The sequence below is a fragment of the Apteryx rowi genome, unplaced genomic scaffold (assembly GCF_003343035.1).
Source record: "Apteryx rowi isolate R43461 unplaced genomic scaffold, aptRow1 scaffold_103, whole genome shotgun sequence".
Lineage (NCBI taxonomy): Eukaryota > Metazoa > Chordata > Aves > Apterygiformes > Apterygidae > Apteryx > Apteryx rowi.
Genome location: NW_020447231.1, coordinates 445957 through 465335, shown reverse-complemented (window position 1 = coordinate 465335; position 19379 = coordinate 445957). Strand labels below are relative to the sequence as shown.

The 19379-nt window shown below is 39.4% G+C and overlaps 1 protein-coding gene across 1 annotated transcript in view; it reads left to right on the top strand.

The window, feature by feature from the left end:
* SLC9A2 (solute carrier family 9 member A2) overlaps positions 1 to 15723 on the top strand; it is a 34389-nt gene extending 18666 nt beyond the window's left edge. The window contains exons 4-12 of the mRNA XM_026066126.1: positions 186 to 403; positions 2242 to 2444; positions 5267 to 5356; positions 6781 to 6851; positions 8307 to 8468; positions 9067 to 9163; positions 10109 to 10240; positions 12099 to 12189; positions 14297 to 15723. Of these exons, the coding sequence (XP_025921911.1) occupies positions 186 to 403; positions 2242 to 2444; positions 5267 to 5356; positions 6781 to 6851; positions 8307 to 8468; positions 9067 to 9163; positions 10109 to 10240; positions 12099 to 12189; positions 14297 to 14667 (1435 nt within the window). The 3' untranslated portion in view covers positions 14668 to 15723. The remainder of the gene's footprint in view (positions 1 to 185; positions 404 to 2241; positions 2445 to 5266; positions 5357 to 6780; positions 6852 to 8306; positions 8469 to 9066; positions 9164 to 10108; positions 10241 to 12098; positions 12190 to 14296) is intronic.
* Positions 15724 to 19379: the final 3656 nt, after the last annotated feature.

Genomic DNA, 19379 nt, shown 5'->3' with positions numbered 1-19379 from the left:
AAAAATCTCATGTCCAAAACTGTAGGTTTACTACATCTATAAATTTAAGATCGTTTGGTGATGGGATCAATTATACTTTGTATTTTAAAAAGGACCATGGAAAAGTGAATGGCATTCTCCAGAAATGAGATGAGCTAACAAAAGTCAAGCCAATGAAACATGGAATAATGGTGTTTGCCTTTCAGGATTACAGCTTGTGCCATGACCATGAACAAGTACGTGGAGGAAAATGTTTCCCAAAAGTCTTACACGACGATAAAGTATTTTATGAAGATGCTGAGCAGTGTCAGTGAAACCTTAATCTTCATTTTCATGGGAGTGTCTACAGTTGGGAAGAATCATGAGTGGAACTGGGCCTTTGTTAGCTTCACCCTCCTTTTTTGCTTAATCTGGAGGGCACTGGGTAAGCATGTCTAAGATTATGCATCAATGTTCTTTACAAGTGAAACTTCTAGTCCTACCTCAAGTAGAAAACTTCAAATTTAGGTAGAGTCCCATCAGCCCATACAATGTTCTTATTTATCAGGTGTCTTACATTTCAGGATCAGCTTCCATCTTTCCCCAAAATGGTACCCAAAAGATCAATTTGATCTTGAGTCTGCCCATACTGTCTGTCATAGAGTCTGTCAGAGACAGTCTGCATGTTAATCAGAGTGAACACTTTGTATCTAAGTACACATGTATTTACAAATAAACACATTCACTTAAATAATTAGCAGTTCTGGAACAATCAAGTTTTTTTTTAGTGTTTGCTCGGTTTGTAGGGTTTCTTAGTCATTGGCATAAATAGCATCAAATCAGGAAATGCTGTAGTTGAAATGCTGTTCAGGAATATGTTGTGAAGAAACAAATACTGTAAGAAACTGCTTGACCTCTCCTGTTTTTACAGTACTAGCTCTTTATCTTTCAGCTCAGGACTCAAGTGCAGGCCAGGCCTATAGATCTTAAGCCTGCCTCTCACTCCAATTCCTTATGTAATGCTTCGGTCACTTCATGTGTACAAGTGCCTCATGCTCTGGTCTGCTTCTGCACCCAAACTTCCAGCTCCCAAGTCTCCCTCTAGTGCAGATATCTCAACTATTTTTCCTCCCCACCACCTACAATCCCACAATTAATACTCATGCTCAAAACCAGCCAAGCAGCCTGACTGCCCCTCAGCTCCTGGCCACCAGGCTCACTTCTTTCACCTGCCTTCATGCCTTTACTGCTGAGCCAGTCCTCCTTGTCTCTAGAGCCTTCTCCTCTGGTACACCACACTGTGCTGGCATCTTCTCACATCATCCCCAGACCTGCACCCCGTCTGTCTACCAGAGGTGTGTTGTGTCTCTCTGTGTCCATCGCTGCCCAGCCACACTGCTCTTGTTTTCCTTGCTGCAAGCCTGAGCTCCAGGTGAAGCCTTGCATGTGCTTCTGGTGCACAGTGGACCTGGTGCACCTGCCCAGCTCTGGTCATTTTGCTGTTGGGAAGAGGGAAGGGAGGGAGAAAGGAAGAAGGTGGTCTTTGCCCACCTAGTCACTGTAAGTGGCGCTTTCCCTGTCCCAGCTGGCTCAAAGCAGTGGTTACACTCTCCAGATGGATGCCAGAGGAGGAGGACACAGAATGGAAGGAAGAGGAAGCAAAGGACAAAGCTCGGGTGAAATTACCCTTTTCTCCTGTCCTCTCCCCTCCTGTGCTCTGCATCCACTTCCACCCTCTCTCAGTTGTCATCTCAGGAACTGCCACTATAGCCCGCACTCCTGAAAAAGCTTAAATTTGTGTTTAACTTCATTAACGTAGCCCACTCACTACAATAAAATTACTATGCATGTAAAATTAAGTGGGTGAGTAGGAATTTGCAGGATGCAAAGCACAAATTGTTGGAGTGGACAAACAAAACTGTTCAAAAGCACCTCAGATCCCACTTTAAAAATAATTTAGGCACCTCGGTCTATCCTGACACAGAGATTTATGGATATTCTGAAGGTGCAGACAAAGTCTAGTAGATAGCTGTCTAGTGGAGATCACTTAGCTGCTTTGGGTCCTAAATCCAACTGACCTCAGGAGGTTGGCTGACTAAATATTTTTATTCCTTGGGCATTTTAAATTTTTCTTATGTGGTGTTTTAAAGGTGCTAAGTAACATTTAATGTATTCAAAAATATATAAATAGGAAACAAATAAAAATATCAGCATTGTAGAGAATTTTCATGTAATTTTAATTGCTTGTTTTTTTCTCTTCCCTGTATTTTCATTCTCTCTCAGGTGTTTTTGTTCTGACTCAGATCATTAATGTGTTCCGAACAATTCCTCTCACTTTTAAGGACCAATTTATTATCGCCTATGGAGGTCTCCGAGGAGCTATTTGTTTTTCACTTGTATTTCTGCTTCCTCCTGCTGTATTCCCCAGGAAGAAATTGTTCATCACTGCTGTTATTGTGGTGATATTCTTTACTGTTTTCATTCAGGTAATGCCTTTTCTCTTCTGGACATTTTTTTTTTATTTTTATTTTCTCATATGGGTTGTAAATAAGCAGTGGGTAGAAAAACAGACGTCTCCACTTACTTGCAGGAATATACTTGAAGGTACTTTTCTGCATTGCTCCATGGTCATACTTTAAAAAAAATTCTATGCAGATGTAGAGAGGTAGTAAAGATATGCCAGATATTGAGTACTTATGCTAGCTTGTAAGTAGTATTAAGCTTTTAAGAACCAGTGAGGTTGGGGCAGAGATAAAAGATAATCTGGATACAGCCTCAGCACTAAATTCTTGTTCGAATATTTAAAATTATGTGTTTACTTGATAGTTCAGTGGTGAATACGGTGTGCTGTGAGCAGGGGAATGGGAAGATACTTAAGACACTGAGAGGTGAATTGGAGTGTTTTGAATCTAGGTGTTGGGCAATAATGTTGAAAACCAGCTGGACACCCATCCAAAAGCACCAGGTGTGGAGAAGAATGTGCAGAACTTGTCTCTGGCTTCATACTGACCATGGGGCCCTGGTCAAAATGACCAAGAAGAATGAGAAGAAGGAAGTGACTAAAAGCAGCAAAACTCAGAGGAGCTTAAGGCACTAAGTCAAAATGTGGGGCTAGTCATTATCCAGAATTGTGAGAAACTTCTGAGAAACTAGTACATGGAATTTCAAATCTGTGGACAAATTTTTTTTTAACATGTCTTTTGCATGAAGGAAGGTGTCATGGAAAGTTGCAAGTATCTGCGCTCATGCTTAAAAAAGACAAAAAGGTGATTTGCTCAACTGCAGGCCAGTTAGTTGACTTCCTTAGCATGTAAGCTGTGAAAATTGATTTTGAAATATAGAATAATTAAAAATGTAGAGGTAAATGGAATGTGTTATGAATGCAACATGGTTTACCAAATGGAAACCTGATATCATTCTTTTGTAAGATAATTTGTTTTCTAGAGCAAGGCAACACTAGTAACCTCATCTAAATGGACTATTGGGAAACCTTTGTGGTGAGGCTACACAGGAAATTGTTAGTTTAACTGTTATTAAACTAAGGTTTAGATTGACGACAGAATGATTGTAAAGTGGATGAGGAAGGGGTTGCTATTTTCTCCTACAGAGGGAAATAGAAATATAGAATAATTTGGGTTGGAAAGGACTTTTGGAGGTCTGTAGTCCAATCCCTTGCCCAAAGCAGGGCCAGCTTCAAAGTTAGATCAAGTAGCCCAGTGCCATGTCCAGCTGAGATCTGAATATCTGCACGAATGGAGCCTCTCTGGGCACCTGCTCCAGTGTGCAACCACCAGCAGATGATATTCTGAAGAGATGTCATTAAGGGAATTCCTCAAGGATGGTTCACGGGGATGGTTTTGTTTAATATTTTCATTATAGACCATGGCACAAAAAGGAAGGAGTTCTTTTGGTGCTGATGTTTCTTGATGACCRTGGGCAGCATTCTCAGGGTGACAGCGGTATGGGGTATTATATAGGAAGAAGAGAATAACTGAGGAATAGTATGGTAGAAATATAATGAAATTTAACAGTAATAAGTGCAAGTTCTTGCTAGGACTTTTTTACTTATTAGGAATTTCTCCTATGAAGTGGGGGCCTTGGAAAAAAAATAGAAGAGGAGAAAGACACAGGTGTAATAGTTAAAAACTGTGTGCTGTTTAAACCACTAATGCAATGGGGACAGAAGAAAGGCAAATGTGATTTTGAGACATAATGAAAAAGTATTTGAAGCAGAGAATAATGCCATATTCTAGAGTGATCATGGGACTGGTAAGCCTGTCAGGTAAAAGGAGACCAGAATGTCTTGGCCTTAGCAAAATGAAGGAGAAGAGGGAATATAATTACTGTTTATATCAATGAGTAAACACCAGAGAAGGAGAACTGTTTAAGCTAAAAAGACAATGTTGGCATAAGAACAAAGTGGTACAAAGTGACTGTGATGCAATTAAGAAGATTTCTAATTATCAGAACAATGAGGTTCAGGATGAGTGTTCCAGTAAGAGCATTGGGGCAAAAAAACCTAACTACTTTTATGATAAAGCTTGATTCGTTTATGAAAAGAAATGCATGGCCTGGCTGTCTGGGTTAGCTGGGACTGATCTCAACACCATGAGAGATTTATTCCCTTCTCCTGTGTCAGTGTGCCTATACAAATAAAAAATTATGTCGGTTCTTCCACAAGTAATTGTGGAATTTGTAATTTTGGCCACCCCAGTATATCATTCTGGAGTGGCCAAAACTTTTTGTTCTTTCACATATTTACCAACAATCTTGTTGTCACAGGTCTTGAATAGTAATTTTAGTGATACATTTGATACATTTTTGTGTACCTGTGTTGAAAGCAATCACTAGAAAAAAGGACTTCATACATTTTCTTTGGGAAGGGAAGATTTGTTTGTTGATTTATAAAACAAGTAAGAGTTTTTTTAATACATAATAGAATTAGAAAAAAATATTTCATACCTCAAGGATGTGGTAAGTGACATATTCCTGATTGGATTTGTCAAGTTGCTACACTTTGGGAGGAACAGAGACTTCTTACCTCTAGAGGTCCCTTTCATTTCTTCTGTTATGTTAGCAGAATCTGTGGGCTGACAAGGACTTCATAACTAAGTGCAACACCTGCTAAGCACAAAAGTGAGTTCACTATTGTAACTATAGTTTCAGGCTTGCTTGTTGAATGCTAAGAAGGTACCCACAGTCATTTTGACTGCTCTGACAGAGACAGAAAAGACTAAGAGACTATAAGATTTTCTTTTTCCTTTCTATTCATGGATAAACACAGAAATATTTGCTATTTTCTTCACAGGGAATAACAATTCGCCCACTGGTGGAGTTTCTTGATGTCAAAAGGTCAAATAAAAAACAGCCTGCTGTCAGTGAAGAAATTTATAACAGGGTATGTTGGAACTTCAGTGTCACAGATGAAGCCCTGATACAGACGAAACTCCCAGTGGCTTTCAGTAAGACAAGAGAGACATTACAGAGGGAGATATGCTCTTTTAAATTTCTTTTCTATAGCTGCTATAAAGACAATAATTGTAAACTTATATTTAACTTTTGATCATTATCAAAATTCTTCTTATTATTTATCATTATTTTAGAATTTTCACTTTATAAATGGTTCACCTGCTGAGATAAATTATCTTCTTGTTTGTTTCACATAGGAAATATGCTGTTTTAGAACTTGACCACATTAGAAAACCTACGGCAATTTAATTACATTGCATTTCAACTAGTTTAATTAAACAAATGCAAACTCCTTCTAAAGACACACTTAATCTTATTTAACTCTCACATCATCAGCCTCTTTATGGATTTGTCTTTGGTACTTGTACATCTCCCAGCATTGCAGTTTACTAGCCATGCACATTCCTCAGTGTGTTTCTCCTTGCAGCATACCTGTGATGATAGGTGGTTGTAAATTCCCCAAATGAGGAATAATAAGGGCCAGATTCAAAAAAGAAGCAAAACTTCTATCTACTTATTCTTATTCTATCTACTAGGATTTGGCTCTGAATTTTAGAGGCCCCTACTGAGGCACTTGAATTAAGAACACAGTTGCTTTAGGAAATGTTTTAGAGGGAGAGAGAGAGATGCCTCTGGGGAATCAGGTGAGATCTTAGCTGGACTGATTCACCTTTGCATCGTTGGTAACAGACTCAGGAATAGCACGTTGCTAATATTAGTTGCTCAGAACGCTCTGAGGCCAGGCTGGACCGCAGCCCCCTGAAATAGGAGTTTGGGACCTTCTGCTGGGTATCTCAGCCATGTCCCAGGCATGCAGAGTGCTGACGTGGGGAGCTGCTGCCCTCTTGGGCTCTCTCCTCCACAAAGTCATACCTGGTTCGCTGCCAAGCCTGGGGAAGACCCTGGGGAAATCCCAGGCATAGCCCTAAGCAGCTAGGGAACTTTCAAAAGTGAAAATATGGGGAAAACAAGTTGCCTGCAGATTTAGCTAGGAGCTGAGCAAGACTGACATTCTGGAGACAGGCAACTAACTTTTGTCCTTTTGGGGCTCTGACCTGAAGAAGCTGCAGGGGAAAACAGAGCAGAATCCAGCTCTCTGAGTCAGGCTGACAACAGAATGCAYGCTACCCTCCCCAAGCATTTGAACTGGCGCAAAGACTGAGCCATTCTAATAACTGTAAGCCAAGTCTGCACTAGGTTCATTCGACTGTATTTAGTTAAACCGAAGCATCGTCCTGAATTTTGACTAGACTTTTCCGTTTGACGTAAGTTGGTGTTAAAAAATAATAATATATAAGTGCAGACCAAATGATGCCTGTAAGATTATGTAATGAACCAACATTTCCCCTTTAGTTCTTCGATCATGTGAAGACTGGAATTGAAGATGTGTGTGGACACTGGGGTCACAACTTTTGGAGAGATAAGTAAGAATGGCATTTCAAACTCTTTGTTACACAGGGAAGACTAAACTGGCTCAGCCACAACAAATGAAGGCTGTTGGGCATCATATTTTATTTTCAGCATTTTATTCCTGAAAGCAGATGGTTGTTTTTAGAACATGTGGGTTACAAAGAGAAAACAGGAAAACAGAATCTTTTTACTAAACCACAAGCAAGTAGAATAAAAACTCCAGCTGGGAAAAAATACAGCCCTCTGATCCCAGGGTAAAGAGTTTTACCTTCTGAGGTCTGTGTAATCTCCCTATTTCTGACTGTTTCAGAGCATTTCCTGTGTATCTACCGAGTCTTTCATTCACAGGCTGTTTTCCTACTGCAAGTTGTATATTTCTCTGGTGTTCATTGAGGGGTTATTTGAAGAGCTTTGGGGCTTTCTATAGGAAGATCAAGGCATTAGATGACATGAGGTACATGAGGGATCTGGCAGGCAGCTCCACAGTTCTTGATGGTATTATTTAAGACTTAGTGTGAGTTAAGAAGATTATCACTAGCAATGCATGAATAATACATGTATTCAGTTTAGCTACTGAATTATCATCGCTGTTTTAGATCTAACTTACTTTTCTCAGAAGCACATTCTTTTCCCCCCAAATACTAATCATTTAGACCTAGAACACAGGCATTACTCACCCACCTTCTAGTCACTGCTTCCACAAGCATTTAAGTGTTTCATACAAGTGGAACTGCATCAGCAGGAGGGTCTAAGAGCTCTCTCCAAATGACCTGAGGGCATGACAGTGAGGACACTTACCTGACAGATGCATGATATGGGTACAACTCTGCTTTACTCAATCTAGTTCTCCTCCAGTCTATGTGAGATCTTTAATTAACAGATTATAGAGAGAAAGAAAGGTCCACCTCCACATTACCTTCAGAAACATTTTTGACCCAAATTCAAGAATAATTTCAGGATGACCATAGGGCAAGATATTTTCTGACAAACAAAATCACACCAGCTCTAATCCATATTATTTCACTAAGCATCCAAAAGGGTTGCAGTTGCTTTGGAGGAATGGAGAACTTCCAAGATTTTGCAAGAACAGGCTAAAATTTCAAAGAAAAAGCAGTGGGTGTAAACTTAGATATTTTATTTGCTTTTACAGTAAATATTTAATGTTCTTCTCTTTGTCTTGATGAAAATGGAGAATTAAAAATAATATTGACTAATAACACAGAGTACCTAAAAGTTAAAAGTTCCTGCTAAGGAGACTGACCGTTAGTATATTAACCAAAATACAGGTCAAGACCATTTGAAGCAAAGATGAATTTGACTCTTTATCAGGTTATTCACCAGTAAGTTATTAATAGGAGTAGAAATGTTCCCAGGGAATAAGCTCTGGTTGCTTTAGAGACAGTGTATTGGCTTTCCTTAACTATGCACAGTAAAAATTAACTCGCTGGGTTGGTTTGCCTCATATACAGGTTTAAAAAGTTTGACAATAAATACCTGCGAAGACTTCTAATCCGGGAGAACCAGCCCAAATCCAGCATTGTTTCATTATACAAGAAGCTGGAAATAAAACATGCCATTGAGATGGCAGAGAGTGGAATGATAAGCAAGGTCCCCTCGTCGGTGTCTCTCAGGTAAGCAAGCAAGGCCAGCGTGGCTGAGCATCACGGCTGGCTTAGTATTTATTTCACAGCCCAGACTGTACACAGGATAATCACTTTGACAAGGCCTGTGTGGTAATGTCACATGAACAGTAAGCAGATAGGAAACAAGAGCATTTCACTTGCAGCACACATACGAAGCACTCGGTGAACTTCACTCTTCCGGAGAGTCTAGGTTTACAAGGTTAGCTGTGCATGGCTTCCGGGGACCATTGATTTGCCATGTAGGGCTGAGCTGGGTTTGAACCATTGCCCGCACATCTGCTACAGTAGCTACAGGGGAAGCTTGAGGGGCATTTGGAAAAGTACCTTAATCAAATTCACAATTTAATGTAATTTATATCAAATTTTGGAGGGTCTTGAGAACCTCTAGTAACTTTTGAGGATTACCAGTGACTGAAATGAGATCAAGGTTTCATTTCTATGCATTAAATTATTACATCTTCCTTGGTTGGTTTAAAAATGGTGTTTCCAGCTCTAACAAAGGAAATAGTTCTGATGTAATTCCCAATGATAAAAACATTTTTCCTCTCTCTCTTTCCTATATTTTCCATTTTTTCTTCTGCCACAGTGAATATCATGAAGGAAAAATAAAGCCACTTTCTCCCACTGAAATGGAAAACATGCGGGAAATATTAACAAAGAATCTCTACCAAATACGACATCGAGTAAGGATGAAGTTTTTACATAGTTAAATATCTTTGAGTGTACTGACTACTTTTAAAGCGTGTCTTTGCACCAGCTCTGCATCTGCTGCACAATAGCAAAAAATTGAAGGTGTTGTTTGCTTATACTGCCAATGGGTCCATCCCCTGTCATATGTACAGCAACCTATCCAGACTCCTTTACATGAATGGTTTACTTGATCTTACACTACTGATAAAGCTTAATGTTTCATATATATTATATAATGCATAATATATATTTTTATACATATGTATATTTATATATAGTATACATGTTACCTGCCATGTACTTACATTACTCTGAAGCAGATTATAGGTGCAAATTCAGCCACAACATGGTCCCACTTATATCGGCATTTTGGTCAGTTCTTGATGTGGATTAGGTTTCCCATTTGTCCCCAGTTGTGAAGTTGCTTGTATTAAGAACAGAGTTGATGAGCTGGAAAAGCAGTGAAATAAAAGCCAAAGGACATTTCGCTTTTACCCTCCTGTGGCTAAGTATTTTGAATGTCTGCACCTTTGGAAAACATTCAAAAGTGGAGCTTGTTTCAGCTTGTTGGAGGTAAAAATGACTTCCCCCTGTGTGACTGATCTTATCGCTTACAAATGTGCATCCTCTATTGATGTATTGACTGAGCTAGTATGAGCCTGGGGTAAACACTGTATCAAGCCAGCCTCTTCCAATTTCTCTTCCATTATAAATATCAGCAGGTTTAAAAGAAACAGGTGCTGGTGAAGCAGATGACTAAAAAAATGCTGGCATAATTACTATCCTTGTTCTTAATCATCTTTAATATGATTTTGTTTGCAAGGATTTGAGATGCTTATTAAACCATTAAAGCAAAAAGCCTGTTTTGCACAGTTTATGTAGTTCAATGCATTTGACATTGTACTTTTCAGAACGTAACCACTGCCTTTATATTTCAGACAATGTCATATAACCGACATAGCCTGGCTGCAGATGCGAATGAAAAGCAAGCCAAAGAAATTCTGATCCGTCGCCGGCACAGCCTTAGGGAGAGCTTAAGGAAAACGAACAGCCTGTCAAGAGAAAGACCGGTACTTGCATTTTAGTTTGTTTGTACAAAGTAGTTGTCTCTAGCTAAGTGTTATGTCAAAAAATCTTCTGAAATGCAGAAACATAAATCCTGAGTTTGGAAGACAACCACAGAAGCATGTCACACTTGCGCCCTGAGTTGCACACATCTGCCCCTGAATTTGTGTTGACCCCTTCAGCAAAGCTCGAGTCTTGTAGAGCATGATGTAGGAGCAGGGTTTTCTGCCATGATTTTAGCTCAGAGGAGCTGAACAAACTCCACACACAGTGTACCTTTAAGGACCGGGTCAGAATTCTGTATCGCTATTTTGATGAGGCCTGTATCGTTGAGGTAGAAAATGACATTCAAATAAACAAAGTGCTCCAAAATATGTGAAAGAGGAGCATTTTTGATCAAGATGGGGTGAGCACTTCATTTAAAAAATGTCATGGGCTCTTTAGTATCCATAAAATATAGTGAGAACTTCAGGTTTTGACACAGAATAGGAAAAACCCCTCTCTTTACAAGAAATTTCATGGCATGATGAGATTTGGTGGTCTGAAGCAATCCTATTATACCATCATTGTAAACTTTAGACCGTACTGGAAAGGAGCATGCTGATTCATTCAACAGAGAAGCAGAGCCCCCAAATCATCTTCCCATTTCAGGTGACAGGGAAATTAACCATCTTATAAATATGTATTTTCATGTTGCAAGATTCCTTAATGACTGCTACCTTCACAGATACAGTTGTCCTTTGACGGCTGAGGTTGGATTGACATCTCCAGTAAGCACTGTATCTCATTTGTGATCATTACCTGGGCTACTCTGGCATTTACTTCAACAATAGCTCTGCTCCTGAATGATTTTTTCTCTCTTAGCCACAGATACATATGTTTTCTTTGTCATACTAATAAATGATTTACTAGGTGCAGTAATGAAGAGACTCAGCAGGAYTGAGACATTTTGGGGGCAGAGACAGAAACAGATTTTTAGATTGCATAGACTGTAATTTTAAAAATAATGATCCTTAAGTAAATCCATCATACGAGGAAGCTTAGTGATCTTGAGCAGCACTACCATATCCAAAGAGGGAAAACAGCTCATGGAAAATGGATTTTCCTTTCATGTTCCCTTTGAGGGTGCAACAGCAAATGGTACAAGCACGGGAAAGCTGGTAGATTGTAAAGGTTTTTTAAAAAATCTTTGTAATAAATATAAGAAGGGCTACCCTTGAGAAATTYCTGAATTTTAAAAAAGTGTCCTATTGAGGAAAGTGCCTCTTATGTTCCAGGAAGTATGAGGTGTGCTGTGCACCCAGGGCTCTTGGAGTTTGATCGTTGGGAAACTAGACTGTCATGCCCTGAACTTGCAATCACACTAGTGCTTAACTTTCCCATCAACTTCAGTGTGGCTAGTCACCTGTCATAACGACATTTATATGTATAAAGCATTTTCAGGATAGAATATAGATTTGTTCTTGTGCCCAAGCTTCAATCTCAACCTGATTTTAGCAGCTGACTAATAAGGCTCCGGACTGGAGTTGCGGGAAAAGATGCAGTGTTTGCCTACCTCAAAAAACCTGTCCAAGTCAGGTTGTGGTTAGAGGGCATACATTTGTTAACTCTGATCTCTGAGGGTATATCATTTTCTTTCACTGGGCTGACTAAGATTACTCTGTCTTTACCTTAGTTAGCATAGATCTCAACCCGCAAAAAAGCATTGAGTGTGTAGTAAAAGATCACACATTAGCTAATTCCAGACTACTGTCTAGCTTTAGCTACGTAAGCCCTTTCAAGCCTCAGTGGTGCATCTTAACATTCATTTTGTAGGTACTTTAGTCTGCTGTAACTTAACTTTTATTATATTTATTTGTACAGGCTGCTGCAAATACAAAAAGGTTTCTTTCACTTCCTAAAAACACTAAACTCCCAGAGAAACTACGAGTAAGAAATAAAACATCTTCTAAAGGTAATGGAAAATTTTCTGCTGTCTCTTACTGTGCAGCAACTCATCTTGCCTATGTAGATGGAAAGCTTTTCCAGGGATGATGTGGAGAAATCGGCATATTAATCTTCAAATAAATATTAACCATTTTATGGGCAAGCACATATTCTAGAGTAATGCATTCTTAGCATATTTCTAGGTGTTGGATATTTAACAGGGGTTACAGAACATTAAAGTGACTGGGCCTAAAACAGCTATTTTAGTGTAGAGAAGTGCCCCAGCAGGACAGTCCTGTGTAGCTTTTGCAGTTCAAATGCTCTAGTTGCATAGTCCACACAGCATATCCTCTCATGTGAGCAAGTAGCAGCCTGAAACACTTTTGCACTAGAAATACTGTCATTGCCCATGCTCCTTTTCTTTCTTACATAATGTTCAGATCTCCTTCTTGGATTATGACCCTATGATTCATTATGGTTTCCTTTCCCTTGGGAGTCAGAGTAGTGGGCAGTGCCCTGAGAACCAAACCAGAGAGGTAAAAGAGGACGTGATCTCTGATCTATAGATCTCAGGAAGAACTCAAAATGCTCAAAATTACAACCAAAATGTTTAATTTTTTTCTGCCTAGACTCACAAAGGTTTCATTTTGGAGTTCTTGAGTTTTACAACACAAATAATTATGTAGRAATAAAACTATTTCATATGAAAGCTTTGACCAATCCTATGTATTATTTTTACTTATTACCATTTATATTACTATGCCTATACCATGCTGAGGATCATTCCCTTTCATGCCATGTAACAATCAAGACCTCTTGCTGGGAAGATTAAATCTCTGCACAATCACTAAAAGTTCTTGATTTTTCTGCCCTGCTTCCCCCCAGTCCCCGATGAAGCATCTTTGCTTTCCTGAATGTAGGATGCCTTTTATTTTGTAGCTGTGTCTACAGAGGTCATCTACTGTCACCTAGAATTAAACATGAAAAAGGAAATGTGCCTCTAGATTATTCAGTTGTCAAAAAATATACTATTTGACTTATTTGGGGTGGGGGGGAAGCCTGCCAACACAGTCTGAAGAGGAGCTTTCTTGATATAAAATTATCTGGGTGAACGGACAATTATATGGTGATATATTTTGTTGACCTCTTCCTCATCTTTTTAAAAGAAATAACATGTGGGTTATTCATGGAAGTTGTTCTCATGATAGTTGCACAATCTACAATTCATTACTTTGATACATTTAAAACACCACTTCTGACTTAAATCTAAGAGCRAATGTGGGTCATTCATAAATGATTGTTCAAATGATTATCAGATGACTGAAGTGTGCAAGTTTTGGCGAATATGTTAATCAATTTAAAATAAGTCTTCTGGGGAAAGGTATTATGCATGTACACATCCAGAATGTTTCCAGCTCAGTTTTCCTGATAGTGATCCTTTAAGAATTAATTCCCTGAATGGTAATGCCAGCTTTCCCTTGGGCATTTTCTACCCTGCTGTGGAGGGGTGAAGGCGTCTGTAGCACTTGCAACCTGTGAGATCTGTCCTATGGATTTTCTTTGAAAACTTACATTCAGATGTATTAAGGATTGGATGTTTCCGTCCATCTGTGCATTACCTTTGGGAGACCCTTTGCTTGGTGGGAAATTGAAGCTCCTTTTCCTAAGTTAAGTTCCTGGACTCCCTGTAGCATTCAGTGCTCTGCAGATGCCTCTCAGAGTATGGGACATGGGGGTGGAACATCTCATTTCTGCATCCTGCTTGGATGTAAGCAGGGACTAGACCCCAAGTAGCTCAGACGAAGTCAGGTTTTTTCATGTCCAGAGCCAGAACTGAAGAGCTTGGGGAAATGTCAGCAAAACCATGGTGTTGCTCAGTGAGTGGCAGCTGAGTGGGGTCTTTCTAATAAACATTGTTTTTTTGGGGGGAAGGGGGACGGTAAGTCAAATCTGTCCTCTATCCCTGCAGAGTTAAGTATTTGTTACTGAGTCTAACCAGGAAGGACTGAATTTAGAAAACACAGGGAAGCATTTTAGTTTCGTATGACTACTACTGTTTGGAGTTCTGCTATTTTAATATTCCTGAAACAGCAGTATTCTGTACCTAAAATTTGAATTTTGTTTTAAATTAACAGTGGGTGACAGCAGTGACTCTGAAATGGATGCCGCTACCACAGTGCTCAATTTAAGACCCAGAGCAGGGAAAATTTTGAGAGACCAGAGACAGAAACAGCAGAGGCCACTGCCTGAGTTTAGAATGGAGTGGAAGAATGAAGTTGATGGGAAACAGGATGGAGCAGGAGCGCACCAGGAAACAAGCGGCCAGCCTCAGCCATCCGTTGCGTTCAGGCAACCACTGCTGACAAGATCAAGATTTGGCACGTTGACTGGGGAAGATTTGTCTGCAGACCATAGGTCAACAGGACCCATGCCACCACCACGATTAGTTAGGCAGGCATCACAAGGGGAGAGGCAGAGAAATAAGCCTGAGAACCAGCCCTATTGAACATAGCAAAAATAGAGCTATCAGTAATAAATCATGGACATAATGAATTAGGATTCTAAACCATCTCATCAAACAATGGGAAACAAAAACAAAACCAAACTCAATGAGGATATAAGCACTTCCGTTTGGGTAAAGCCAATGCCATTAACTATATGAATGGAATACTGGAACAACTGCAAAACTGAAGACATAAAAAAAAAAACCAAAAAAMCCCCCACCTCTTTTATAAATAACTTATAGCAATGCTTTAACTACATTATTTTCACTATCAAGATAGGATGGAAATGTGCCTTATCACATCATCTTTTCTGGAATGAAGTCATCCAGGTTCAATATCCAATTATCTATTGAAAACCACTGTTGAAAGTCCAGTGATGAAGGGAATCTTTAAAAACATTCTATATAATTTCAGATTTTATTTATGATCAAGTTATACTTGTTTTGACCAGAGCTTTAATAAGAATAACACTGAAAATTGCACAATGCACCTATCATCTAGACTTTGTAAGAAGAATAAATGTATTCCTGAAGCCAAATTTGTTTTAAGGGCTGGGACACAGAAAAACAGTATCTTCTTACTGGAAAAAAAAGGAACAAGCTGTAGGAGCAGAACTGCAAATACAGTTTATAGCGAAAAGTTGCAATAGAGACAAGACCTGAATATCTTGAATTTTTACTTCCTGAATTTTTGGCAAGGTGTAACCTTTGAAAGGTACTGAGGATCACCAAGGAAAATCTGAGTGACTTTGACTTTCATTAATGCCAACAAGAGCACTTAGCACTACACCAGAAGCCCTAAAAAGGAAAGCTTCAAGCAGATAAATAATGTTCTTATTTAAAATTGCTTTTTGCACCTTAGTTTCTCAGTTGCAGTGCAAACACAGCAGTAGAATGGCTGTAGAGCACTGCACRTAGACAAAGCGAGCAGAGTTTCCTGGTTGCACCACTGACTAGTGAGATTCAAGAAAGCTCGTTCACTCATGCTTGTGACTCTGGTCTACTCATTTGCCTTTTTTTTCTCATCTGTAAAAGGGAAAGATAATCTTTTCTTTGTCTGGGCTATACACTCCCTGGAATGAAAATGTTCCTTCTGATTTGTTTGTACAGAAAAGTAGCACAATAGGGCCCTGGAATCAGTTGAAGTCACTGTGCACCTTAAATAACACCCATAAGAAACACAGATTTTCTTCATCTTAGAGTAAATGTCTGTCATTTGACTGCATATGGGAAGGGAGGGTGCTTTAAAATAAATGATACTTAACTGTAGCTCTCAGGAATTTGCACTTTCTGTCCCACTTAATCTTTCCTGGGTTTTGAGCTTGCTTCAGCACAGATATGCATTTCAGCACAATGCAGAAATCATTTTCATTCTACTTGTTACAAGATTCATAACTTTCATTTAAGAATGTACACTGTGAAAATCATAACTTACTTTCCTCTTTGATTAGCACATTTCTAAATCAGTGGGCAATAAGATTTTTTTTTTTTTAAGCTTGTTTTGGAAGAACTATTGAAAAACTATTAAAAATCAGATATTCCTTTTAAAACACAGGGTAGAGTTCTTTCAAAGGTTTGGGGGCGGGGTTGAGTTTTATAAATAGGGATTAAGACTTTCACTCATTAAACAGCTGCTCAGAAATATTCATTTTATGTATTTATTTGAAATGTCAAACTTTCCTAAATTCTTCTATCAGCACAGGCGTTTTAATCTTTTTCCTTTGTTCAAGCTATGGAAATTTCTGCTGTATGTCAAATGCAAATTCTAAGCTTCAGAGAGATGGCTATATGAACCCTAGAAAATTTCAGTCAAACGTTCATGTTGAGGCAATGTCTCTATTATAAACAAATTATTTTTGTGGAAGGACCATGGCAATACTTAGAAATCCATGAATAATCATCTCCTGTTTGGAAATAAAACTGGATTCAAAGTCAGTAAATTTCAAAAACAAATCTGAATTTGCCTTTCAACAAGAACATACATTTCATTAGTAAAACTGTCACGAATACTCTGTCACTACATTATCGAGATCATGTTTGAATAAGAAAGAAGTCCTAAGTTTGGATTTCAGTTTTGAAATCAGGTCCTCCTTGCAGATCAGATTCTTTAGATTAGGTATTTTATATCAGTGGCCAATGAATAAACACAAAACATTGCACATCAACATTTATTTTAGTCTCTGTGGAGCTTTTCTCTTTCCTGGGCTGGTAGTGACCAAGCAATTGGCTTGTGTCTGGGGAGGTACCTTTTTTTTCCCACAGCTTTAAATAATGACTGCAGGAACCTTACAGTTTTATTTGCTGTCCATTACAACAGTGCATACTGAGATCACTGCTATTTAAACTGGGTGCCCCATAGCACAGGCACATGAAATCGGAGGTCATTTTTATGAAATCTGATATTAAGCTCTTGGTGCTTCAAAACATGCTAATACTTAAGTCACCTTTTCAAAGCACTTTGAGGTCCGTGGAAGACAAACATCAAGGCAAGACTCCGACAGCGTTATACTGTAAAGCAGAATCACAAGAGTCCTGGGACTCTCTGTCTCCGTGTGAGTGCTTTCTCGCTTGCCCACCCCTGCTCCTACCACCTTTTCCAGGCTCCTTTCCGCTAATGCCTGAACAGACCCCCATCACCTTTGGCAATTATTTTCCTGGATGTTCTCATTTTCAGGAGCAATGACAGCAGCAGGCAACACGACTGTGTCCCAGCTGGCCCCTCTCATCTCACTCTTACTCTGGCTTGGGTCTGAGGCTTGTCTCTTCATACCATTTTTTTTTCCTCCTGCAGAGGAAAAGCAAGTTCAACAGCACTTTTAGGTCTTTCTAAATGGCCTGTTTAGCCTCAGCTTGCAGAGGAGACTTTTTCTTAATCTTGTATCGAGGAAAGATTCTGCCTGTTGGAGAATGAGAAGCCCAATAAATCTGTCCTCGAGCACCATCTGATGGGGGAAAGCATGTATTGACTGGGGATATGATTTTCACTTTTTCAGCAAAACACTTCAGCGTGACTGGGAAACTTGCCAAATGCACACAGAGATTTCTATTGCCTGATGCCCCAGTACACTCTGGAGGATAGATATTTTACAGCCTTGGGGGAGAGGGATGATGCCCAGCTGCTCAATTTCAGGGATGAGACAGTAGAAAATATGTATGTTAGCATGCGGGTTAGGGGTTTCTGGGAGTTTCTTTCCCCCTCCAGTTGCTGAGATACCTATAGATAGAAAGCAAATAGGGTAAGTGTGTAGGTATAGCATGGGCTAGAGAGTAGACAGGCATCCAGTTATCTGTTTTAAGGAGGTACTGGAAAAAGAGAATAATTTGACATAAGGGATCAAATTTTAAGGGCTGTCCTACTCAAATTAAAGTGTAATACAAGCTCTACTGAAACCACAGGTGTTGAACCAAAGGTGATGATGTTGCATAACAATTTAGAAACTTGGGAATATCCTTCTCTGCTGAAGCCACATAGGAATCACTTAGGGAAATAAACTAAGTTGAAAATTCGGTCAAAATAACATACATGCTGTTATGAAGAGTACCTTAGGATCTTTGGGAGCAAACACACTGTATGCTGGGCCAGATTTTTTAAGTTATGCCAAGTTCACCAATTTCAGACACCAACAATATTTTAAGCCTGACACTGCTATAAGTTTTTCAGCTAGTCACAATTTCGAAAGTTGTCTAAGTTCTGCCAGCATCTCCCAGCTCCTTGAATAGAAGAAGGATTTTTAAATTAGCTGAAGGAATGCTTTTTGTACTACAGGAGCCCTGGTCCTATAAAAATATGCTCTGAATAAATTTAAAATATGGCATCTGCAATACACAGTCACAGGCAGGCCAACATTAGATTAGAGGCACAGCCCAGGAAACATAAAGCAGGAGGTGTCAAGTCCAAGCAGGAGGAACAGTAACTGTTAAAGGACATAATAGAGAGAAGTCATGGACTATCTGACTCACCTGACTTAGGTGCTACTTAACTCCAGGAGAGAAGGGAAGACCAATGGTCCAAAGCCAACTCATTTTTTCTCCCACGTTTTACTAGACCATGACGTAACTTGTACTTTCCAGATAAACCTACAGCTGTGTTTGACAGAGCCAGCTGTGTGAACCACCATGCTGTCTTACCACTTTCAAGTCAAAGGGTTTCATTTCCCTCTTGTCTAACTTCTCAGACAGCAAGCTAAATCAGGAGCTACCAGAAAAATAAAATAAATAAAATAAAGCATGTCTGCTTAATTCTCCTCTGAGTATTTGAAGGAGTCTCAGCATTCAGGAGTTATCCAAGTTAGGGCTGAAAATTCTCCCCCCTGGATAGCGTGCATCTCCACTTGAGGATTTTCTGCATCAGAAGTAATCCTTCTGCAGGTGGGAGACAGTGCTTCTAATAGGACATCATGATGGGATATTGGGTTTGCAGCATTTCTCTCTCAAATAGTCAAACACTGATGCAGTTCCTGTATAGCACTGACATGCTTTGGAAGGATCTTTAGCCTGTAAGTTTTGACAGACTACCACGGATTAAGATCGCAGGAGGGGAAATAATAGTTACAATGGCTGCTGTGGTGAGCCTCACTGTTTCAGGGTCTGAAATGCGCTCAGGTTTTCATTTATGTTTCACGAATTACAATAGCACTACACTTGCCAGAGATTCTGCTTCAAGGAGCAATTTTTGGACACAGTCTAGAGAACATGGAAAAGGCATTTTAAGTACC